The 25501-nt window shown below is 32.2% G+C and overlaps 5 protein-coding genes across 5 annotated transcripts; 1 reads left to right on the top strand and 4 right to left on the bottom strand.

Moving 5' to 3' along the window:
- The first annotated feature begins 3098 nt into the window (after positions 1-3098).
- Positions 3099-4909, top strand: LOC102604182 (putative Myb family transcription factor At1g14600). The gene is made up of 5 exons (XM_015309054.1): positions 3099-3511; positions 3613-3689; positions 3769-3805; positions 4617-4794; positions 4906-4909. The coding sequence occupies exons 1-5, from the start codon at positions 3313-3315 to the stop codon at positions 4907-4909; spliced, it is 495 nt and encodes a 164-aa protein (XP_015164540.1). The 5' UTR covers positions 3099-3312.
- Positions 4910-5739: 830 nt separating this feature from the next.
- Positions 5740-7020, bottom strand: LOC107060781 (probable F-box protein At4g22030). The gene has a single exon (XM_015309052.1). It carries the CDS (start codon positions 7018-7020, stop codon positions 5740-5742), a length of 1281 nt encoding a protein of 426 aa, XP_015164538.1.
- A 3759-nt stretch (positions 7021-10779) lies between these two features.
- LOC102603847 (probable F-box protein At4g22030) lies at positions 10780-12301 on the bottom strand. The gene has a single exon (XM_006348078.2). It carries the CDS (start codon positions 12139-12141, stop codon positions 10873-10875), a length of 1269 nt encoding a protein of 422 aa, XP_006348140.1. The 5' UTR covers positions 12142-12301; the 3' UTR covers positions 10780-10872.
- Positions 12302-16154: 3853 nt separating this feature from the next.
- LOC107060780 (probable F-box protein At4g22030) lies at positions 16155-17399 on the bottom strand. Its single transcript, XM_015309051.1, has one exon. It carries the CDS (start codon positions 17397-17399, stop codon positions 16155-16157), a length of 1245 nt encoding a protein of 414 aa, XP_015164537.1.
- A 1960-nt stretch (positions 17400-19359) lies between these two features.
- LOC102603510 (peroxisomal membrane protein PMP22-like) lies at positions 19360-23940 on the bottom strand. Its single transcript, XM_006348077.2, has 7 exons — positions 23698-23940; positions 23328-23426; positions 21600-21701; positions 21214-21289; positions 20093-20163; positions 19917-20002; positions 19360-19797 (listed from the first exon to the last, which is right to left on the bottom strand). The coding sequence occupies exons 1-7, from the start codon at positions 23767-23769 to the stop codon at positions 19746-19748; spliced, it is 558 nt and encodes a 185-aa protein (XP_006348139.1). The 5' UTR covers positions 23770-23940; the 3' UTR covers positions 19360-19745.
- Positions 23941-25501: the final 1561 nt, after the last annotated feature.

The following is a 25501-nucleotide window of genomic DNA, read 5'->3' as shown; positions in this document are numbered from 1 at the left end:
TTCTTAAGGGTAAAATGAAAATTTATCCCGAGACTGTATATGTGACTTGCTGTTTTAAAAAAAAGATTATATTTGTCTGTGCTTACAAACAGTCTCAACTTTGTGTGTTGAGGAAAACAAATAAGGTGAGGTGCACCTGAATTTATTTTCGTCCCAATTTAACTGTTTTAGCATTTTCTCATGTTTTTCCTAAAAAGAAACTTAGTTCTCTTTGTAAATTGAGAAACTTGACCTCATGCTCCTCTAATTTCCACTTATTATATGTAGTAATATATTTACTAAGTTATCTTTATTTAATAAAAGCAGATTGAAATAAAAAGAAAAAAGTTTTCGAGAAGAAAAAAAAGCAGATTAATTTTTCCTCTTAAATATTGCACATACTTCTTTAATAGTGGTAGAAAACAATTATCGACTTTAATTTTGAATTTCTAAAATGACAATTATTTTGTAATATTTTTGAGCTAAAATAACATATGGTCATGGAGGGAGAATAGCTATTGTCAAGAAATTTGACATGTGAAATTTGAAACTCATCATATTAACAATTCGTCAGTTACTGGGATGAATTTTACAACAATTAACATTGGCTACATTCTGTCGTCTGAAATTAAGGCTAAGTTGGGTTTTCTCATTCTCTGCATTCTTTCTTTTAAAATATGGTTTTCTGTTCACACTTTTCACAATGCTTTTGTGTTCACACTTTCTATCCAGTCAGGCGTTCACTCCTTCCTTTGTCTTGTTTCTGACCATTCAAACTACTTTATTTAGTTTCTCAGTAAACATCAAATACAATAACACATAATAATTTGATCACAAGTAACCCACACGTTGAGAGACCTTTTTTTAAAAATCTACTTCGTGCGCATCTTGATTATTCTATCAAATACTACTGGTTATTCCATAGATGTGAATACACTCTATTAATCAAACTTAGACAAATAAGAAAAGAATTAATCACCCAACTTTTTTTTTTGTTTTCATGGGGAATTGAACCGTAATTTTCAACCATTATAATAATTAGAGTCACTGAATGAATGATCACGGCTAGAGAAATAAAATTCTTAAATTTCTTAGAGTGTCCATTATTCAGGCTTACAAAATACTTGTCCATGTATTATCTCCTGCCAGAGAATATTCCTGTCATTTTTCCAAGCCACTTCGTTCCCGTTTTCATCCCCAATTTTTGTCCACTTACGTACTATTTTTTTGGCTACATTCGGCCATCTCGGCTGTGACTGAATTCCGCAAAGGATTTCTCCTAAATTCCACCCATCAACCAATTCCGACGTAAGCTACTTAAAATTTCTGCACTAAATATTAAGTATCTTACGAAAGCCCGCGGAAATTCTAGCGTGTCATCGTTAAAAAAATATGATATGTTGAGATTTCATTTAATGATCTATATCCTTATTTATTCATAGAAGTTATCGCGAATGAGCCACATGTCAACAAACTTTTAGACGTGTCACTATTTCATTGGCTCCATCTAGTCAGGGGTAACGTTAATAACGTTTAGAGCCCCTCGAAAAAGAAAGAAGAAATATTAAAGCAACTTTAGGGATGAGAGGGAGTTGCGGTTTCTAGGAAGAGGAAATGGTGAATTAGTGGGGCAGGGGGAATTTGGTATGTTTCCTTGAGGACATACATTTGCCTATGTCACCCTCATCTTTTTCCTTCTTCTTTGGTCTCACTTCACCACTCATCATTCTTCTTCGGATAATAAATATATTCTCCGTGAATTTATGTGATACATTTTGATCGGATATGGAGTTTAAGAAATAAAGTAAAACTTTGTTATATCTAGCTTTGGCAACTACCAAAGAAAGGTCAAATAAGCTAAGCTATATGTTACTTCACAATTTCATTTAAGTGTTGTTTTAACTCTTTCAATGCCCATTATAAAAATATTTCATAAACATATACAAAGTATAATTTATTAAGTTACACGGATTAAAGTTTGTTTTCAATTAATTTTTGTATTGTTGATTGAATGAACTAAGAAGAGAAAACATTGAAGCAATAGAAGCACTTATCCAAAAACTTTTTTCATGTTGCAAAGAATACTTAATAAGTTCTAAATAAAAATTTTTATGAGATTAACTAGTTAGATTTTATAAAGAAAAAAATAAATAAAAAGTTGTCATTGATGATTGTCTCAAACTGTTCCAATGGTATTGATGGAGAACAAGGTGAAAATAATGAAGACAAGAAAGCGCGGAAGAATCCTTCTTATTTTTGGCAATCAAATAAGAATCTTAAACAAACTTTTATAATTAATTTAGAGTCCAAATTACCATATAAAACTTGTTTTGTTATTTTTATTTAAATATAAATAATATGTGGATATATTAAGAGGAGTAAGTATTTTTAAAAATGAACCGACGATGTAATTTTCTTGTCCACTGTCGGTGGATAGAAGTTATTCTCATCTTTTAATTAATAAAAGTAGATTGATTATTTCTTTTAAATATTGTGCATTCTTCTTTTAATTCTTAAAAAATAATAATTGTTGGAAAAAAAAATATCCTTAAGGACAGTGTCTGATACGCCTGATGAATTCCGTACAAGTGTTTGTGAAAAAAATATTTTCGGTAAGATTTCCAACTATAATAATTTTGGGATTGTTAATTTGAGAAGGAGAGAGTATTAGTCAAATTTTGAAAAATAATATAATGAGTATATCAAGCTCTGAGAAACAACACACTTGTATAACTCATCAAGTACACGCTTGAAGTGTTGATTAATTATTCGTAACTGACTTCACCAAATGCCAAAAGAGGTTTTCACTTTTCACACACTAATTTGTCTTTTAGCTAATCTTAACATTGACGATCATTTCTATGTTCAATCACCATTAATGATCTGTTTAGGCGATTTTTAGGGGTATTTTAAGGTTAAGACTGATAAAAAAGGTGTGTTTGTGGTGTATAATTTATCTCATAAGTGGGCACACAAGAATGTTTTGATGCCGACTTCAAACAAAGATGTCCTGTAAAGTAAAGCTATTATAATCAATTAGAATCTTTTTCTGGGGACTTATTTTTGTTCTTATTCATTAAAGTCCTTTCACTATTTTCATGTAATTATGAGTGCAAGGTTGAATATGTGTGGAAAATTTTCAGCTTCATAATCAAAATTCAAGAGACTTTTAAAATGAAACTCTTTCAAGAACTCATATCCCTTGTTGTTAAAAAGCCTGCAGAAATAGACAAAACATGACAACAGACTCCCTAATAAATATTCTCCTTTTATTGTATCATACACTATTAAGTACTAGCTACTTCTTCCCTATAGCCCCATCTTCCCAACCACATGATGAACGGGCTACATCACTTCTCAGAAAATTCTTCTTCTAATTTATCCATGAAGCAGCCAATTATATTAGAAAATACTAACAATAACAAATCAGGTGTAAGACCATATGTTCGATCGAAAATGCCTAGACTCCGATGGACACATGATCTTCATCGCAGCTTTGTGCATGCTGTTGAGCGTCTTGGTGGAGAAGATCGTAAGCCTAACTCTCTCTTTATATATCATGATGACTTAATAATTTGGTAGCTATTTATTTATTTATTTATTTTGTTGTGGTACATACTTATATATAATTAGGAGCAACACCAAAGATGGTGCTACAGTTGATGGATGTGAAGGGCCTCACCATATCTCACGTTAAGAGTCACCTTCAGGTTATTTATTAACAGGCCTTTCATTCTTTTTCTTTTCCTGTAGCTTTAAGAAGATGTATTTTTTTGATGATATGAACAGATGTACAGAAGTATGAAACATGAACAGTTGATGCAAGGTATCCTTCAATAAACTACCTTTAATTCTATTTATCTTTTCATTTGGGGATTTTAAAATTCTTTATAGCGATCGAGGAGCTTGAAACTTGATTTTATTAGATGATGAGTCAAATTGAAAGTTTATGACTTAATTAATACTACAATTTTTGAGAAAATAGCAAGTAAATGAATGAATAGTGATGAAATCAAGAAAAGATACTGAAGTTCCATTTGTGGAATCTTTTTATGTTTCATTTGACCCTTTGTGTTTTTCCTGAATGCTCCATTATATATATTCCTTACAATACCGCCTTTAAGTTACTAAAAAGTAGAACTACTAGTCACTCACTAGCTAGTCTATGGCTAGCAAGGCCAAAATTGATAATTTACCTCAATTTCATTCTTATTCTTTTTATTTTGGGTGTATATATAATCTATGTTTATCATCTAAGAAAAAGTAGATGATTAATCCTTTGTTTCCAAAAAAAAATCTCCAAAAAGATATATATACACGATTCATTCTTTTTTTCTATGATATATAGTCAGAATTTCATGTGCATTCAAATCCTACTAAAGGGTCCACTAAATCAGACCGGCTATTGGGGGTAAAGAAGAAAGATCCCAGTTTATTTGTCATGTGTAGTGGTGGACTCTTTGTACAAGCAAACAAGTGTTCATATAATAGAACCTGGATTCAATAAATAAATAAATAAATATTCAAATTCTAAACAAATTTAATTTCCTATTCCAACTTTAAATTATTCGTTCAACAGTTACGAGTTGATTAAGTTTATCACAATTTCATTTGATCCTTTTTATTTTTTGTTACAGCAGTAGCAGAGGCTGCAAATGGGAGCAAGAGGAATAGAATGGATGGTCCAGATCAAGTGATGTATCCCCATGGAAGCTTTCTTCATCATTACTATAATGACGATCCTAATTCGACAATAACTAGTAACTATTCGGACCAAATTGCCTCCACGCCTCCTTTTTTCCCTCCAGCTCCATGGTTCGTTTCATTTCTCATTCACACCTATCAATTCATTTAAATTTCTCCTTCTATTAAAAATTATAATTTCTTACTGAGTTTAACTTTTATATATTTATATAATTTTATCAGCTAGTTCCATTCATTAACAAGTGGAATTACCTGAAACATAAGACAGAAAACTCCGAAGCTAGTATTTTAAATTACAAAGATGATATATGAAATTACATGTTTACCCCTCCCGGCCCCGTTGTTATAATTGAACAGGAAACATATGCCAGAGAAGATGATGGGATTGGAAAGACGATCCAACTCAGCTAGCAACATGTTCAGGGATTTCTTCAAAGGCTGCACTACTGTACAAGTAATTAATTATCCAATAAATTGTGAGCAAATAGATTAGTGAGATTAATTACTTAACTAATTTTGCTTAATTATGGCAGGATGGGAGTGTAGGCGATCAATATGGTAGCAGTTTGTCAAATAAGCATTTTTCAATGATTGATACTGAAGAAGAAGCCGAAGACTCTGGCAGCACAACTATGTCCTTACAACCATCTGCCGGATTAGATGATGTGAATAATAATAATAATATCTCTCTTGACCTTACCCTAGGTTAATTAACCACCCTAATTTCACTTTCAAATCCTTGACTTTTGTCATAGAATCAAGCTAATTACTAGCTAAATCTATTGGTTTTGTACTAATTATTAATGAGTACATTTTAATCAATCTTAATATCGACTTGCTTAGTCGGGTAGATGCTTGCTAAGGGCAGTCATGGTCTCATGAATTCGTATCATGACAGATAGGATTTGGTAAGAAATTTCAAGAACTAATCAATATAGAATCAGAAAAATATGCTCATAGACAGTACTGTTTTAAACCAATTAACTTTGTTAAAGAAAATATATTCAAAAAAATTAAAGAATATGTTCCACTAGTAATACAAAAATATGTACAAGATTAGAAAAGCTTGCTTGCAAACTCATCTAAATGTTCTTCCTTCAATGAAGAAGCAGCAGCAAGATTTCTCAGATCTGATAAGCTCCTTCCTAACTTCAAAGCCACCTTCAATTCAAACAATTCACCATTTTCTCTTCTCTCCGTTTCTGTTTCTCTCAAGTTTGATTCTATGGATTCTTGCATGTACTGGAAGAAACCGGCGTTGCTCCTGTACATCTCGAATACCATTCCAACTTGTCCACCATGCTCTACTGTGTTAACTACACTCGCCAATGCGCCACCAACAATTCCTAGCATGGCTGCCCACGATCCATGAGGAGAATGACTTGCAAATGCAGAGCCAATCGCTGCTACGCCTGTGAGCAAAGGACCGGACATGGCTAAAATCTTGTTCAATTTCAATGCCTTTTCCCCCAGCCTAATGTATTCTTCTTGGTCTTTTCTGCCTAATACGCCCATTATTTCTCTCATTTCCTCCTCCTGTTTACTATTCCATCCGTTCCAATTGTTGACACTTTTAGTCTGTCTTCGACGTTGTTGAGGCCACCAAACAGCAGGATCAACAGAAGATGGAAATTTCTCTAGCATTACACCAAGAAGAGGAAGAGGGTAAGCCTTGTCAAGAGACAATACTCTATCCATAGCTTCTTTCACATCAATACTCGAAGGGTGACCGATTGATAAAGTTGTTTCTATTTGGTTATGTAGATCTTGGAAAAGCCTTGTTGCGTTTCTTTGTTCTTCAGCAAGCTGGGATGGTTGAATCGTGTTGATGATCGTTAACATTCCAGTAGCAGCCAAATACATCAAAGTGGAAGACATTTTTAGTCCCAAAACAGAATCACCCTCAGCACCACTGCTAGCTGCAATTCCAACCATTGTAGCAGCTGCTAGAGTTATCCCATTAATAGATGTTAAAAGCATACTATTCCACTGACTTCTTTGCTCCCCTATATTTCTATGCATCTCCACTCTATCTGCAACTGCCTCCTTGATCGCATAAAGCTTCTCGATAACCAGGGGATCAGGACGACCATTAACCATATGGCTTCTTGTTGTAGCTGGGCTAAGTTGTATCTCGACTAGGTTATCGTTGTTTACTATGGTTGAATAGCTAATCAAATCTTGTTCATGCACTGATTGAAGATTCGGAAGAGAGATTTTGCTTGTTTTAATTCTTGGAATATTAATAGTAGCTCTTATCAATCCTCTTTTACAACTGTAATTGGATGATGTTGACGGAACAGAATTCAAAAAACTTGAAGATTGGAGGATTGTCATCTTTTCTAATTTCTCCAATGGGATTTAGGATGGAAAAGTTTTTTGTGTAGTAGAGAGATTATGGTAAAGAAAAAATGGATTTAGTTGTGATTATGAAAAAATAGTTGGACAGGACATATATATAGGGAGAGTTGACATTGAAATATTCAAGATTTGACCGAGACGAATAATAGACTAGTGAGTTATTCAAAGTTTGAATTGAATGGGTATATGACAAGACTCTTTCTTATTTGGCTTAATTCCGTAAATTTTGGATCTCACGAGCACCCTTTTGTTTATTTGTTATTGTTTTCTTGTTTTGACTGCTTACACATTTCCTTCCCTTATATTGACTTTCAACATTTATAGGAAAACTTTTATGGTGTCTCTATTTACAAACCACCAACCTAACCAACTATACTTTCTGCCCAAGTTGTATGTATATTTCATGCATGATATATAAACTAAGGCTATCTAGTGGGGGCGGAAAGGGACGATTTTAGGGGGAAGGAACATGACGATTTCTTAACGGGATAGGGAGGATTGGTGCGGATGAACCCCTCGCCCCGTCCCATCCACTACGCTAATGGGACGGGACGGGGAGGGCCTGAGTGAGATTTTTTAATTATTACTATTGATTTAAATATTTAAGCATTAAAAATTTATAAAAAGATGATAGTACAATAGGTGATATAAGAATACACAAATTTTAAAATAACCTTGACATATTATGGTTTATGAACGTCAGTTATGTTACTTTTACTTATTACCGACTCCAAAAATATAAAAATAAAAATTAATAACGATAAGAAAAAAACATTGCAATTTCAAACATATAAAAATGCTTTTTCTAATTTAATTGGCACGGAACAAGTTCTTAACAGGATAGGTGGACTGGGAAGTTAAAAGTGAAACAAGACATATACTGCAATAAAAATAATTTTTAATGGAAATAAATATGCATATAAATAAGAGTGCTCAACTAATTGACATTGAATTCAGTGTCAGTATAGACTTTAGGGATATTTATAAAAAGTGTTACTTGCCTCTAAAAAAATATATTTAACGACAATTAAGTCATTTTTGATAATTAATTAACGTTAAAGATTGTTTTTGATATAATAATAGAGGACAAACCCATTTCCCCACCCCATCCCACAAAGCTAACGGGACGGACGGCCTTAGCATAAACAAACAATGACTTTATGCTTTATATTATGGAATAGCATTAAAAGTCAACCACATTTTTGAAGCAGTAAAAAATAGACAATTTTTTTACTCAGAATTTTTTATATGCTTATAGGCTATGGATATATCATGTTCAGGATGATCTTAATTGCCGACATGCAATTTATTTAATCGACCGAACTCACCAACCCATATTACGAATTGGTGAATGCAATTTAGTAATACATGAGACCCAAAAAAATAAAAAGAAAAAATAAAGGATGTATATAAATTTATGATTACAAATAAAAAAAATATGATAGTCATATTTTTATGTCAAGGTGTTATTATTTGGAGGGTCAATCAGTTTTTTCGAATTATAATTTTGTCAAAAATCATGTGCTATATTGACTTGTAATACTTTTTATATATGATTTTCAATTATGTAAATTTTACTTTTAAATATCTGAAAATTCCGTACCTGAATTCATTATCTAAATTAATTATTTTGATTCTCATGCTCCAAATGTGGCAGAGAAAGTAATTGTTTGTGTGTGTTTTTCCTCAAATAGCCCTTCAGAATTCAGATCATTACTTACATAAGATAATTCGCTAATAATCCGTTACTTTCTACGTTATCGGCCGAAAAATAAAGCATGTGGCTGCTGTATATTTTAGATTATCTGTGATGCTTAACGGAATAAATAAATTCTCCTGAAACATCAAGGATTGTAACGTGGATTATTTTTTTCGGATGTGTAGTTTGATTATATAATTATAACTAGTAAAAAATATTTGCGGTATGAAAACACCAATGAATTTAAAGTAATTTTTAAAATAAAAATTTTAGTCGAGATAATTTTTTCAAATGTATAATTCAAATATTTGTATACTACTTTTTAGTAAAAAAAAAAAAAGTTTGTTCATTGAGAGATAATTTTTATCATTCTAATATTTTTATCGAGGTACTATTATTTAATACACTTATTTCTATTCTATATTGCATAAATCATAAATTTTCTCACTAACTTATGTCGGTATTATATAAGAAGAAAGGATCAGGCTTTTCTCAATTTCTTTTCTCTCCATTTTCTCCAAGTTCTTCCTTGGATTAGAGACACATGTCATAATTTAGAATTAATGATTGAGATATAATTAATTAAAGCAAAGTCCTAACTATGACATATGTCTGCAATCCAGGCTAGAATTTGGGGAAAATGGAGAGAAGAGAAATGGAGAAGAACCGGATCCCCAAGAAAAAGGGAAAAAGCTAACAACTTGTCCACTCTTCCATTTTTAGTTGTTCCTAATTACTTGTTCATTTTGACAAATCAAGAAACGACAGATTCTTTTTACCTATTATACCTTCAATTAATTATTTTGAAAATGTAGAACTTTTTGAAAATCTTAAGATTTAATCCATACAACTTCATAATCAATAGGGGTAAAATGGTAAACTCACTATGTCAATCATTACTTTCTTAATATGTGTGTCAATTCAAAAGTGGACAAGTAATTAGGAACAGAGGAAGTATGTATTAACTATTGGGGGTCGTTTGGTACAAAGATGCATAATGCATGGATTACTAATGCATGGATTAGTAATGCAGGAATTAGTTTTTATCAAGTGTTTGGTTCATTGTTTCCCATTTAATCTTATGTTTGGTTTAAAATTCTAGAAAAAGTTTCTTTCCTTTTATACCCTTGAGTTATTATGAGATTTTATATTTCATTTAATTTGTCAAGTTAAATACTAGAATATATTAAAAATTATTATTAATTTTGAGGTGTGATATGCCACCATAGGGATCCTTGATAGCACGGTATATTTCTAATTTTTTGTTGGTCAAATATACCTTGAACTTAACATAGATTTAAGCTCTACCTAAATTGTTGAAATACACAAAGTTTATTTTTCTTAAAAATTGTTCAAGAGGTCAATCAACGAACTATATTTAAAAAAAAAATGAAAAGACCAACCCAATATAACAAATCAAACATGAAAAAAATAATATTAATTGGTGAAATCATCAAATCACATGGAACGAATTTGGAGAATTTAAAAGAATATTTATAAATATTCTCATATAAAAATAAAAAAAAATAAAAAAGAGCATTAAATTACAAAAAAAAAAGAAGGAAAAAAGAGTTGGGGATAGTTTAGTCATTTAGGGGTCTTATCCAAGGATTGTTAAACCTTTGATTTGTTATCCCTCCCTTTTCTAGGGATTAGATAAGACCTTGTATGAGGTATAACTAATCCATGGATTAGGTTAAATAAAGTAACCAAACAATGTTTTTGTTGGACTAAATTTTAATCCATGGACTATTTTGATTAATACCTCCTACCAAACGGGTCCCAAGTGTATTAAATTTTTAATTATATATATTATGTTGATTTTCTTACATTGATTTACTGATCTATCGAAAAACAAGTCATGCATGAAGTATTAATATGCTTGTGTTCTTTTAGCATTATGTCATATGGTAATTAGTTTTTTATTTACTTCTTTAAATTGTTTTTGTTGCATACGTCACTAATTCAGAAAAACAGTTAAGCTTAAAGAGAAGATTCATTCCTCATGGAGTATAAATAAATAAAATAAAATAAACGAATAAATCAAGTCATTTGATAATTAACAATTGAATCAAAAGAATGAGTTAGCTAACCCCTACTCTTGTACAATAAACAGTTACTTTAAAACATTAAAAAAGCTTGCTTGCAAACTCTTCCTTCAATGAAGAAGAAGAAGAAGCAAGATTTCTCAGATCTGATAAACTCCTTCCTAATTTCAACGCAACCTTCATTTCAAACACTTCACCGTTTTCTCTTCTCTCCGTTTCTGTTTCCATCAAGTTTGATTCAATGGATTCTTTCATGTACTCGAAAAAACCAGCGTTGCTTCTATACATCTCGAATACCATTCCAACTTGTCCACCATGTTCAACTGTGTTTACTACACTCGCCAATGCTCCACCAACAATTCCTAACATAGCGGCCCAATTGGATCCATGAGAAGCAGAATCAGATTCAATAAACATTGAGCCAATTGCTGCTAGGCCTGTAAGCAATGGACCGGACATGGCTAAAAACTTGTTCAATTTCAATGCCTTTTTCCCTAGGCTAATATATTCTTCTTGGTCTTTTCTTCCTAATACTCCCATTATTTCCTTCATTTCCTCCTCCAGTTTACTATTCCATCCGTTCCAATTATTGACACTTTTAGTCTGTCTTCGACGTTGTTGAGGCCACCAAACAGCAGGTTCAACAGAAGATGGAAATTTCTCTAGCATTACACCAAGAAGAGGAAGAGGGTAAGCCTTGTCAAGAGACAATACTCTGTCCATAGCTTCTTTCACATCAATACCCGAAGGATGACCGATTGATAAAGTTGTTTCGATTTGGTTATATAGATCTTGGAAAAGCCTTGTTGCGTTGCGTTGTTCTTCAGCAAGCTGAGATGGTTGAATCGTGTTGATGATGGTCAACATGCCAGTAGCAGCCAAATACATGATAGTAGATGACATTTTTAGTCCCAAAACAGAATCACCACTACTGGTAGCTGCAATGCCAGCCATTGTAGCAGCTGCTAGAGTTATTCCATTAATGGATGTTAAAAGCATACTGTTCCATTGGCTTCTCTGTTCTCCGATATTTTTATGCATCTCAACTCTATCTGCAACTGCCTCTTTGATAACGTAAAGCTTCTCGATAACCAGGGGATCCAGACCATCAACATTTGTATCATGAATTAATATTCTTGAAGGACTAAGCACTAATTCCTCAATTGGATTGATGGCAAATTGTTCAAGCTGATCTGATATTAGCATAGGGAGCTGGGAGGTTTTGTTGGTACGAATGTTGGGAATATTGATTTTTGCTGTAATATTGGTTCGTCTTCGAGAAGATGAAGATGATGAGTTAGCATTAGTACAAGACGATCTCAAGAAACTTGAAGCTTGAAGAGTTGCCATATATTTAATTTCTCTAAATCTTTTGATATATGTAAAAGAATGATTAATTGGCTAGGCTTGAAAAATTGGAGGAAAAAAAATGAATGTAGCAGTTGTTTATATGTTTAGTTATTATGGTAAAAGAGGGGTAAGAGATGACATTTATATAAGGGAAGTTGGTGCATGAGAAGAAATAGTAGTATTATAGTTTTGTTTTTAGTAGTTGAATTGAATGGGTAATATAATTTGGCGCAGTCACAATATTTGATATTTGCCTTTGTTGTCAAGTATAATAGGCTGCTTTGACATTGACTTTCAACAAAAAACTTTTATAGGGTATGAATTTTGAAATGGCCAAACCCTGGATTTTCATTTACTTGGAAACATTATTCTCTACTAAGATAATATATTCAACACCAATAAAAGGAAAGAAATATTGCTTTTTATGTGTATATAGAATATGTTTAGGGCTCATGTGGATTTATAACATTTACATGTTGAAGCTATTAAAAATAAACCACATTTTCTCTTCATCATATTTTTATTTTTTATCATATAGTAATCATAATAACAACAATAACTCGGTGAAATTCCACAAATTAAATAAGTTCTGGATAGGATGATATGTACACACACCTTATCTCTACCTTGTAAAGATAGAGAAACCAATTTCGAAACAAATATTGAAAATCCCACATTATGTCAAATAAATACAAAACAATGTTGAAAAAATCATTTTAATACTAACAAGATATATATATGAGATGTTGAGAATATTGATTTGGGATGTAACTTGTGAGGACCATATTTGCCAATATTAATATGTCAAATATTTATTAAAAAGCTTATAATTGATTCTCAAAGTGTCAAAGGCTGACCTGACTATTTGAATACATATTTTATAGAGACAACATTCGCGAAAAAATCAGTTTCTTTGATTTCTTTGGTAAACTGTAATAATAGATGTTAACCGTGGTACTTGTAATGTCATTTGTCATTACAAACATTTTTTATCGAATATTTATACTTTGTCGATAAATATATGTGTTAAACATATATAACTAGCAATTGATCCTGATTAATTAATATGTATTTTCATTTTATTGAATTAACTAATTATAATCAAAAATAAATATTTATTCTACTAATAAACTACTTATACTACATTATTTTCTCATATTCAAAGCTAACGCACCCATGACCCATGGTGGTCTCTATTGTAATACGTCAGCCTCCATGATTGATGATATCAAAAGGGAGGTGGCAATACATCATTTCTCTCCATACAAAATTAAGGGAAAAAGGATAAAAAAAATGCTCTTAAACCAAGTAAAATGAATAAAAATATTCTTTATTTATAGTTTGGTTCGAATATGCTTTTGCCGTTAATATTTTAGTTCAAAAATGTTTATATTATTAATACTTTGGTCCAAAAATGTCTCTATAGTTACTAAAGGGTCAAAAATATTCTTTTCAGAATATATATATATTATTTCTTTTCTTTTTAAACACATCTTCTTCCAAAATATTACTAAGAGCCCTATTCTTGTTTTCTTTCTTTTAAAATTACTTTAACAAAAAAAAATGTAGGAAATTTATTTCCTTCTTAATCTCATTTTATCAATTAAAATAGAATAACTTTACCCTTTCGATAATATATGTCATATATATAAGAATATAGTATATCCATCATTAATTTTTATTCATATAACGATAAAAATAAATTATAATAAATAATTTTTATTTTTTTTGGATTGAAGTATGATAAATATTTGCTAATTATAAAAATATTATTTAAAAAAATGTGTTAAAAAATATGTTTATTTAGAAAATTAACATTTTTGATCCATTAAATAACAATAAGGTCATTTTTGGACCAAAATATTGACGGCGTGAACAATTTGAACCAAATCATAAACATAGGACATTTTTATTCATTTCACATAATTTAAAGGCATTTTTTACCCTTTTCATTCACTTTTTGTAGTTTCATGCTCTTAATTCTGGCATATTTTACTGATAATATTATAAGAATATAAAGGGTTAAAGAACCCATTGCTTAATTGGAACTACATTCATAGCATTGGAGGATTGATTTTTTTATAGTACTCTATTTACCTTTATATTAAACTCATTGACTTTAATAAAGATCAACATATATAATTTTAGGAATTTATATACTAACGTATTGTAATTATTTAAATTTAAGAGTTAAATAAACATATAAGTTGCATATATTTATTTTCAAAATTTAAGTTTTACGTACGTAATATGCGATGAGAAGTATAATTAATCAATTCCATTTTGTTATTTTATCTTTTTCACTTTGATCATATATTTTTTAAATATGACTGGACATAACACGAAGGAAGTTGCAATTAATTATATCAATGCTAACAAAAAACGTGAAAAGTGACGGTACGAATAGAAATCCAGTACTCCTGCTTTAGAGAACAATGGAGATCTTCCGTCGATAAAAGTCTATTTTTTTGTCCCTAAAAGTGTGCATCGATTAGCAACCTTTAAAATATCTTTTTGACCCTCGAAACTTATCAGGAATCCTATAAACACGAACCAATAGTGAAAATTCCTCATAAAACATGTTTCGAAATCAATGAAAACGTTGGATTTCAAAAAAAAGATTATTATGACCAAAATACCCCCTCAAAACCCATTTAGACCAAGAATTCAATTTTTTACCTAATTATTCAAATCACGATCTAAGGTTTTGGGACTCTAATTTGTTAAAGAAAAAAAATCTACATTGGTGGTTAATGAGATGAGTGGACTCCTTATAATGCTTGAGCAATCCTCCTCTTTTTGAGCTAGCTTTTGGAGGTGTGAGTTAGGCGTAAGACCTAATTTCACATGGTATCATAGCAGACTCTTAATTCTTATAAAGTGGGGGTGGGGAAAGGGGGACTGTTACTAATTCATGAGGTATACACTTAATTCTCCAATACAAATAGTTGCAAATTCAAGCTTATCCATTGATAGGCAAGCCGTAGGGGTATTTGAAGGTGATAACCTAGTTGAACCAGTCAAATACATTTTTAACGGTTTAAGATGAGAAATTATTTAAATTAAGAAATATTGTCATTTTTACTGGAGGGGTATTATATTACTCCCTATATACTACCCAACCAACCACTACAGTCTACACCTTGACGACTAAAGCATGAGCTCATGATACGCATTGTTGGTATATTTATAGCACAAAAGTGTTCATGTGAACTTGTGTTATGACTTACAAACTACATGAACTGACAATATGCCTCATAAAGACCTTCACGATGTGAGATTGACCTAAGGTATTATGAGCACCTTTTCTTCAGAAATTTGTCAGCGTAAAAGCATGTTGTCATTCCTTTGGCCCATCCTCGTTAGCCCGCTCTTCTTCAAATATTTGTCAGACTAGAAGCATGTCTGCCGTTTTCTTTGATTTGACCCGCTTTCTTGAGCCCTCCTCCTTCCCCATCTTCCAAAGTTAATTATCAACGTGAAAGTCTGTCAGTCATTCTCTTTAACCCGCCCGCCCTATGTTAGAGAGGTCGCAGTTTTACCTCGCCCTTTAAGTTTAAAACTCAGTCGATCACAAGCTCACTTTTTTATTATTCAAAGTTTCGAATTTAGTCTTCGATTGATCACTACTTAAACACACATGATCTCAGGTTTTGTTTTGGTTCACTCATTATCAAATGCATAATTAAAGCCACTTGAACTAAAGAGATGATTCATTTCTCATGGAGCCAAGAAATAAGAAAAAACATCAAACGATTTAAAGCTTGCAAGATGGCCTGAGAAACTGTTATAAGCAATCAACATTTGAATGGAAAGAATGAGTCAAAAATTGAAAGACAATAAATGATCAAGTAATTCATTTCTTGTATAGAGTCAAAAATAATAATTAGTAAGAATCAAACAAGCTTGCCATTTACTGTGCAACTTGCAAGATGGCCTTACAAAGAATGAGTTAGTCCTATTTGCATAAACATTAATATGTACTACTGCATTATACACTAAGCAGTTAAAACTTAGAAAAGCTTGCTCCCAAATTCGTCGATTTCTTCTCCCTTTGATAAAGAAGCAGCAGCAAGATTTCTTAGATCTGATAAGCTCCTTCCTAATTTCAAAGCCAACTTCAATTCAAACACCTCACCATTTTCTCTTCTCTCCATTTCTGTTTCTGTCAAGTTTGATTCAATAGATTCTTGCATGTACTGGAAGAAACCGGCGTTGCTCCTATACATTTCAAATACCATTCCAACTTGTCCACCATGCTCTACTGTGTTAACTACACTTGCCAATGCGCCACCAACAATTCCAAGCATGGCTGCCCATGATCCATGAGGAGAATGATCTGCAAATGCAGAGCCAACTGCTGCTAAGCCCGTGAGCAATGGACCGGACATGGCTAAAAACTTGTTGAATTTCAAGGCCTTCTCCCCCAGCCTAATATATTCTTCTTGGTCTTTTCTGCCTAATACTCCCATTATTTCCTTCATTTCCTCCTCCAGTTTACCATTCCATCCATTCCAATTGTCATTGACCCTTTTAGGCTGCCTTCGACGTTGTTGAGGCCACCAAACAGCAGGTTCAACAGAAGATGGAAATTTCTCTATCATTAAGCCAAGAAGAGGTAATGGATAAGCCTTGTCAAGAGCCAATACTCTGTCCATAGCTTCTTTGACATCAATACTCAAAGGGTGACCGATTGATAAAGTTGTTTCGATTTGGTTATATAGAGCCTGAAACAACCTAGCTGCGTTTCTTTGTTCTTCAGCCAATTGGGATGGTTGAATTTGGTTCATGGCCACCAACATACCAGTAGCAGCCAAATACATCAAAGTGGATGACATTTTTAATCCCAAAACAGAATCACCACTACTGCTAGCTGCAATTCCAACCATCGTAGCAGCAGCAAGAGTAATCCCATTAATTGATGTCAAAAGCATACTGCTCCATTGACTCCTCTGTTCCCCAATATTTCTATGCATCTCCACTCTATCCGCAATTGCCTCCTTAATCGCGTAAAGCTTCTCGATCACCAGAGGATCACTTCTTCTTGAAGGGCTAATTTGTTTCTCAATTGGGCTACCACTAGTTGAGAACACACTAATCAACTCTTGTTCCTGTGCTAATCTAGCTCTTTTTTGAAGCCTAGGAAGAGAGATTTTAAATGTCTGATTATTCGGGGTATTAATATTCGCTCTAATAAATCCCCTTCTACATGATGTTGATGAATTCAAGAAATTTGACGATTGTAGAACGATTGTCATCGTATTTGTTACTTCAACTGATATTAATTGATTGAAAAAACAAACAAGAGAAAACCCAAAGTTGAGTTTTTGATTTATGATTATTATGATATAAAAAGACAGGACATGGGACGTATATATAGATTATTATAGGGATAGTAGTTAACAGAAATAAGATTGATTTGACTGGATTATTAAAAAAAGGGGAAATAATAGTATGTTACGTTATTCAAAGTTTGAATTGAATGGGTATAATATGGCCAAGAAGACTATTTCTTATTTTGGCTACTAGGCCTCATTGTACTTACTCTTATTGACTTTCAATATAGCAAAATTATATAATTAAGACCCTTGATCAACTCTTAATCCGTGTATCCAATTAGGTATTTCATGGGTGATGATACTTCGCATAAATATAATTAAGAGTGAACCACATTAATTTCGTCAAATTAAGAATTATTCTTGTTAATAAAAAAATTATATAAGTGGATTCACTTTATTAACCAATCAGTTGCGAATAGCAATATAATAATAAATAGATGAGAAAAAAAAAATACAATTTACAATCATTTAGTTGTTACATTTATTTTGAGCAAACATGTAAAAAAACTTTTATGCAACTGATATTTAAACCAAATTAATTATGTGGCATGTATGTGTACATAGATCTCTTTAACACCTAATCATGATTCGTTAACATCTATCATTACTTAATTTAATTAATTATAATAAATTTTGTATAATTTGATACAAAAAAAATCCAATGCTAATAAGTATTTAATTATCCACCAGATATTAGCTATCTGTTCTCGATAAAATCCATCATGCTTTTTTTTATTTTCCCTTGGCACAATCAAATTATTACACCAACCTGAGTTGCAAAATGATGAGAATTAGCCATACTGAATTAGCACACCATGTAGGAAGGAGTACGTGTTAACAAACCCCTTGTGTTGTTTTTTTGGCTTAATACATAGTCGTTCTCCTAAATTTTTCAAGATATTTTATTTAGAGATTTGAATTAAGTTTTGTTCCATTTTGCGTGTTATCATTCGTCTATTGAGTTGGTTTTCATGTGATCAAATTGCACATAAACTTTTGCATGTGTTTTTATTTGTCTATTGTATAGTTAAGTTAACCACATAAAATATGTCATCTCCTTTAATTATGTGCATCAACCTCAGATAGAAATTTTACTATTTATTAAGGTGAATATATATAATTAAAAGAAATGACATATTTTACATGATTAATTTTAATGAGAACACATGAAAAAAATTCCAAAAACATGAACCAAAAGATGTATTGAAACACGGAGTAGCTGTTTTTTCTTTCAAATCACGTGGATTTTAATTAGGCATTTTTTTTGGATACTGTAGTTTCACAAATTGAAATAAATCCAAATTTGGACATATAATATGAGTACTTGTCGATTCAAATTTCGAGGGATATGAATATATAATAAGACTGTCAAATATACTCAACTATATTTCAAATATCAGAAATTTTTTATACCAGCCAGCCACTGTTGAAATACTAAAGCTCATCAGTTTTTTCTTTCCTAAAAGTTGTTTTATGTGTATATACCTCATGTTCAGCTCTATACTAGTGTACCGTGTTGACCTTTTACTACCTGAGATAAAATTCTAGCTCAATACACATACTTGTTTTCCAACAAATGTTAAATTTTCTTCATTTCATGTATTTATGGGAGGTACTATTTATCTCTCCCTCAAATGTCTAACCTATTAATTCGAACACTAAAATGTAAATTTAGGGTTGGGGGTGGGGAACAGTGTATGTAAATCATATTCCGTTTTTTCTGAAATGACAAATAATTTGAAAGGTTTAATTGACCAAAAACAATACCTATTATCAAATTGCTTACGTTGAAAAGTAGTTTGAGAAATTCTCATGTTTACATTCCAAAATATTGTCTGAGAAAATTTAGAAAAGCGCACTTAGATGGTGTACTAGGCAATGATGAATAACACCAACCATCCAGGACTTGGTATACAGATAGCAGCAACTCAGTTTCAATTTTACATTAACAATGTTGAATTGTGAAACATAATTCACTGTCATCTCTTGCCACAATCTTGCTTTTTTGAGTCACATTTGAAGGGCGTTACTTTTTCGAACTGACAACTTTTCACATTACCATGTGTGCAACATTCTGCCTAGCACTTGATCGATGACACAGGACAATTACAACCAATTTATTACTAGATGAACTTTGTCTTGGTTATGAGGGATCAGCGAAAACATGAAAATCAAAACAAAATAAGCAATTCCAAGCTACCATTTTCAATTCAACTAACACAAGGAGATGTTGCCATGCATGTTCATGAATCAACTTTGAAGATTTCAAGCTTTTTTCAAGACCATCGACCTAGCACGTAGATTCAAAAATATTCCCCTACAAATCGATAAAAAAGCATAGAGCATTAACAACATTACAACACTGTGAAATCATAGATATGGAACATGTTTGACAGTAGCAGAAACAGTAACAAGAAGGGAAATTGTGGTGCATACCAGCAACATGCAATAATGCTGTGAAAGATTACTCTTAATTGCAGCGGAACATACAAGTGATTTACCCACCCAACGACTGGCCAAAACTGCACATTTATAAACAATAATTAGAATTATCATTCACCGTAGAATAGAACAAAAAACATTGGACTTGGGAGAGGGCAAATTTGACTAACCGCCCACGCTGTATACTGCACTTTTGGATATTCTCTCTTGATATTAGATTTCACCTGGATCCAGGGTCTCTCTGTGCAAAATACAAAATAATATTAAATATTCAGTAAGATTTGTTGTTCTGTGTGTACATAATTATACCTCTAGCTAATGGAAGGTAAACAAACTTAAGCTCCCTTTCAGCAGCTTTCAAAAACTTGTACTAAATATGGCTCGACGAAGGAGAAGAAATTTGTAAGGAAATGAGAAACTCATGGTTTAATTTCTTTTTATAGAGCATCCATCATCTCTTTTAATTGTTTCTAGGATAGGATGGAAGGTAATAAGGATATATATCCTCCTTTCACTAGTTTATGGAAGAGTGTTACAACTTCTTCAGTCCCTCTTTCAGAGGGTTCAAAAGCTCCTCTATTACTTTGTCAGTAAAAAAGTGTAGAAAACCCCATATCGCTTTTCTTTTTAAACATCCTCTGCTCACACCGTCTCTCTTTTTACCCCAGCCAAACATAATATAAATAATTATTTGAATAAAACACTCATTGAAGTAAAGTAGAGATTGTTTTCAGTAATCTGCTCATTTTGAGGATATTTCCCACTAGGTCCAAAGGGAAAAAGAAGAAAAATGGGAAATAATTACGCAAAATTTTCATTAAACTAGAAACATAAACAAAGGATTTGAGGCTCTCACATGGCAAAAACTAAGTACCTTATCAAGCTTTGTACAATTGTAAGGGTTTAAAGAGATAAACTGTTTGAACGTGCAAATTGAATAATTTTCGTAACAAAACAATGTGTTTCTATAGATGAAATGCTTTTGCTAAAATTGAATTCAAAAGATGGCCAGAAAACAATAGTTTTTAACCTTTTGTTTCCCTTTTTTCTTTTTGCCACATGAATAAAATGTTTGTTGCTGTTGTAACACTTTTAAATTGAAGGTTATGTCTATAATTAGGCCCTTTGAGTTCTTAGATAACAATCCTAATTTGATTGCTTAAGGACACTTTTGTCTACTTGAACGTTTAGTTGTAGAACGTGATGTTGAGTTTTGGTGTGATGGTATACCACGCAATAGTTTATATGTCAGAATGTTAAAAGGCAGTGGTAACTCAAAAGAAAAACTCACTTTCAATAACTAATCCATAGTAAACCATAAAAAGCAAGTTATTCCAGGGTGACGAAGTAATTTGTTCCAGCAACACCTGAAATAATCAAAATGCAAGTTCACATTCTTGTATATTTATCAGCTCACTGTTTATTTACTTATTTACTTCTTTCTCTATCTGGTAACATTATTTAGCAAAACGATAAACAAGTGAAACTTTCAAGTAGGCAAGTGTAGCAATTTACCAGGTCATGAGTATACAGTCAAGCAGTTCTATTGATATAGATCCACGTACGAGGTAGATCAGATCCATAAAGTACAAGGTAATGTGTAACATCCATGTACAAGATACCATATCCTATTTTTGTGAAACATACAAAATCATCCAAAGAAGAGAGGGTTAGTACCTTTTTGGCAACTGTACTCTTGTCTCTCTTCCCCTTGAAAAGTTTGTCCAGTAATAAGTGAAGAAAATGCCCAAATGGTCCAAGATAGGCAACACCAAAAAGCTGCATGTAGTTACAGGCAAAGCAGATGATGACATCCCAAATACCAACTTATTCGCAAAGTAGATGAATATGAAACAAATGATACCAAATGAATCAAATGATTTTGCCATGCATTGTTAATAACAACCCTGAAATTGACACAGAATTGCAACTAAACTTAACCTACACCGACAACAATTCCGCCTAAATAACAAGCTAGTTGGGGTCGGTTGTATGAATCCTCTATATCCATTCACTCGTTGTGACTAAAGTTAGCCAGGAGATGAACTTTAACTTTGTATGCTCACTGGCAACTACTTGCTCAGTATCCGGATTCTCAAACCTCAAAGACAAATCTTCAAAGCAACTCAAGATATTGAAGCTATTTCAAGCAGAATTCCATACTAGTTAGTTGTCAATTTTTTGAAACACTTACCTTTCTTCTGACTCCTAATTTCCTAGGTCAGTGGTGTGACAAGTAATAATATTCCACATGCTACAGTTCTAACTTCAAAGATCCCACTCCAGTTTTAGGACTTGACAATCTAAATAGAAAATTAAAGGATTAGCCAGAAATAGCACCTCTTTAACGCAACAGATTGGTCCAAAGGGCGGGTCACAGACGGATTTCTCGGTTATAAAAAAAAAACAGAGGCTACCGTCCCAATACTCAGTGCAGAAGCCTTTGTGCAGTAGGACCAGTATGAGTAAAGAGATTTCACGCACAAGAAGAAATATATCTGTAACATCCTTTGTGGCTCATAACCAAAACACTTCTTCCCGTAAGTTGTAAAATTTTCATTTAGAAGAAACACTAGAATCTGAAATTAAACCTAACCCATTCAACCCTAGATGGGCACAACCGAAATATGCAAAAGAGATTGGGTTGGGATTCTCTAGAACAAAAAAAATAAAGCACTCTCTTCGGCATGTTAATCATGTCATTTTAAGAAAAATTTGAGAAAAGCTGATCATATTGCCCTGGGTTACATTTTAAAAGCAAACTTACCACTTCCATCCAAGCCAAAGAGCATGTTGACACTGCATTAGTTTGCTTTTTATATTTAGTTTCCGTACCTGATGCACTTAAGAGGCTAAAATTGATCTGTACTTGGTATTACATAAAAGACATCATGGTTTAAGGCTGAGTAGTCGAGGCATAGGAGTTCAAATCCAAGCTGCAACATTGAGTGTTTGTTCTATTTTCTAACCTTGATGGACAGGTTTACAAATACAAGTAATTATGGGTTATATCAGGCTGCCTAGAGTATTAGTAGATGCACATAAACTGGCTGGTTACCACCATCATCAGAAAAGCAATGAAAGAGACTGGGGTCTAAGGTAGTGTACTAGTGTTACAGAACCAAGCAGATTTTTTATGAAAAGATACAGACAGCGAACCTCTAAACCAAACATGAGGCACTCAGGCCAGTATATGAAACTTCACTGACACTTCTTTCTGAATCGAAGGAAAATTTTTTGTTAAAAGCATCATGAAATTTACAAAAGTCGTACCCAAGCTCAGATACGTAAATGGAACCATGGGAGTGCTTACAAATTGCAATTATGACCTCCATTATACCATAAATGTTCTTTTTTAGTACTCGAAATATAAACCTCTGCAAATAGAAGGTAGAGGAACCGTACCACTTTGAGAAGAAGGCGTCTGACTTGAAGTTTCTGAATGCCAGTGATCTTCTGAGCCACTATATCACTGATCGCCGACAACACTCCCGCCGTTATTGCCTGCCATCAAGGATTCAACTATCATAGATTATTCCAGTACTAATTCTGCTAAAACTTCAGAAAAGTTGGGAAAAACTTCAAGAAAATGCAGAAGAAAAAGATGAAATCTTTGTATCAAAGTAGCAACTTCTCGACAAATTAAATAAGACCCACATCACAATTAAGCAAACAATTCAAAATATCCCAAAACCCCTCTTCACAAATCAAAAAAAAAAAAAGTTGAAAAGAAAAACAAAAAAGATTGGTAAAGAAATTGGGTAAAAGGTTTGACCTTTGTTCGTAAAGGGTGTTGCTGAAGCTGTAGCAAGTACTGTTGGAGACCCTTTTTCGCTATTGATCCCATTCTTCTTTGTCTTTCTTCGCTTTGTTCACCTTCAAGATTTGAGAAGACGAACAGATTCGATCTTATAGGTTACTCACTCGCTTCTTTGACTTCCTTTACATTGAGACCAATTTGGTGAATCTGCGTCTAAATTTGGCAAGTGTCACATTGCGTGGGACCATTTAAAACAACCAAATTTGTAGGTAATGGCGAAACATTCCAAATATACTCCTCCGGTCCCCTTTTTACTGGTAAGTTTTTCGACAAGTTTGAACTTAGTAAATTGATTTTGGAATTTTATAAATTAATAAAGATAAAATGATAAATTTATTATATTAATTATTATTTTTAATAGATGTATCATGTTAAAATTAGATAGATAAATAGAGATAGGGGGAGTACTTTTTATTTTATTTGAAATTTATGGGTCGAAAAGAATAAAGACGTTGAGCCATAAAAAAATAATTATTTTTAAAAAAAAATCATTTTTTAAAAATCAATATTTGACCGTGAAATAATTTTAAGTTGTATTTGAAATTTGGAAAATAGTCGAAACTCTATTCTCTTTTTTTTTTTTTTACTTTTAAATTTTTTTCCTTCAAAACTATCATAATTTTTTTTAAGAACTTCGTTTAAATCATATTTCATATTTCTTTTAAAAATACATTTCAATTCCAAAATAAAAAAATGATCAAACATAACTAGAAAAATTCCAAATAAAAAAAATATTTCTATTCATTGAATGTAAATGCACTATACAAACATTTAAACAGAACACACCTATTGCTAATTGTTAAAGAATGGAGGCCATTTTATTTGTCTACTTGTAATAAACTGTGAGGAATCTATTTATAAAAAGAATATTTTAAGAATTTTGTAGCCTTGGAGGTAGAGCTGTTGAAATGGGCTGATCCAATTCAATCCAACCCTAATGGGCTAGAGAGTAAAATGGATTGAGACGGGCTGGCCCTTTTAATTAAAGGGCCTGTAAAATAGCAATCCAATCCAATCCTAAGCGGGCCACGGGTTGGCCCTTCAACCAAAAAATGAATAACATTGTCCTCTTAGAAAGAGTACGAACGTTGAATGTCTAATGAACACGACATCAATACATACAGAAATTCATTCATGAATTACACATATATACTTTAGTGAATATTTACAAAACAAAAACATAATAGTCAAGATACAACATTCATAAGATTCATCCGAGCAAAGAACATTACATGATCACGATTTTCATAAACAAGACAATAAAGGAGAAGTGGAAAATTAGGCATAAAAATAAAAGTAGAAGAGGTCAAAGATTCAGAGTTATAATGGAGTAATAAGCTTGGGCTAATGAGAAAATTTAGTGGACTAATGGCCCTAAAATGTAAAAGATACGTAAAGAAGTTAGACTTGATTTTATATTGATATTTTAAAAATATTTATTGACAAAATCTTAACAAATAAAATACGACTTAAAATATATATAATAAATATTTTTAAAAGGGAAAATGGTCAAATATGCCCCTAAACTATTCGAAAAGGTCTAGATATACCCCTCGTTTAAAGTTTGGCTCACTTGTGCCCTCGCCGTCCAACTTTTCGTCTAGATATTCCCTTATGGGCGTTAAACGCCAAATGAAATTGCCACATCATTTTTACATTACCACGTGGCATTGAAAAAGGGTCAAATATACCCCTAAACTATTTGAAAAGGTCTAGATATACCCCCTTTTAAATAAACTACCCGACCCATTTTCAACAA

This window comes from Solanum tuberosum, unplaced genomic scaffold (assembly GCF_000226075.1).
Source record: "Solanum tuberosum cultivar DM 1-3 516 R44 unplaced genomic scaffold, SolTub_3.0 scf00099, whole genome shotgun sequence".
Taxonomy (NCBI): Eukaryota; Viridiplantae; Streptophyta; class Magnoliopsida; order Solanales; family Solanaceae; genus Solanum; species Solanum tuberosum.
The sequence above is the reverse complement of the archived record's forward strand: the minus strand, read 5'-3'. Positions and strand labels throughout refer to the sequence as shown.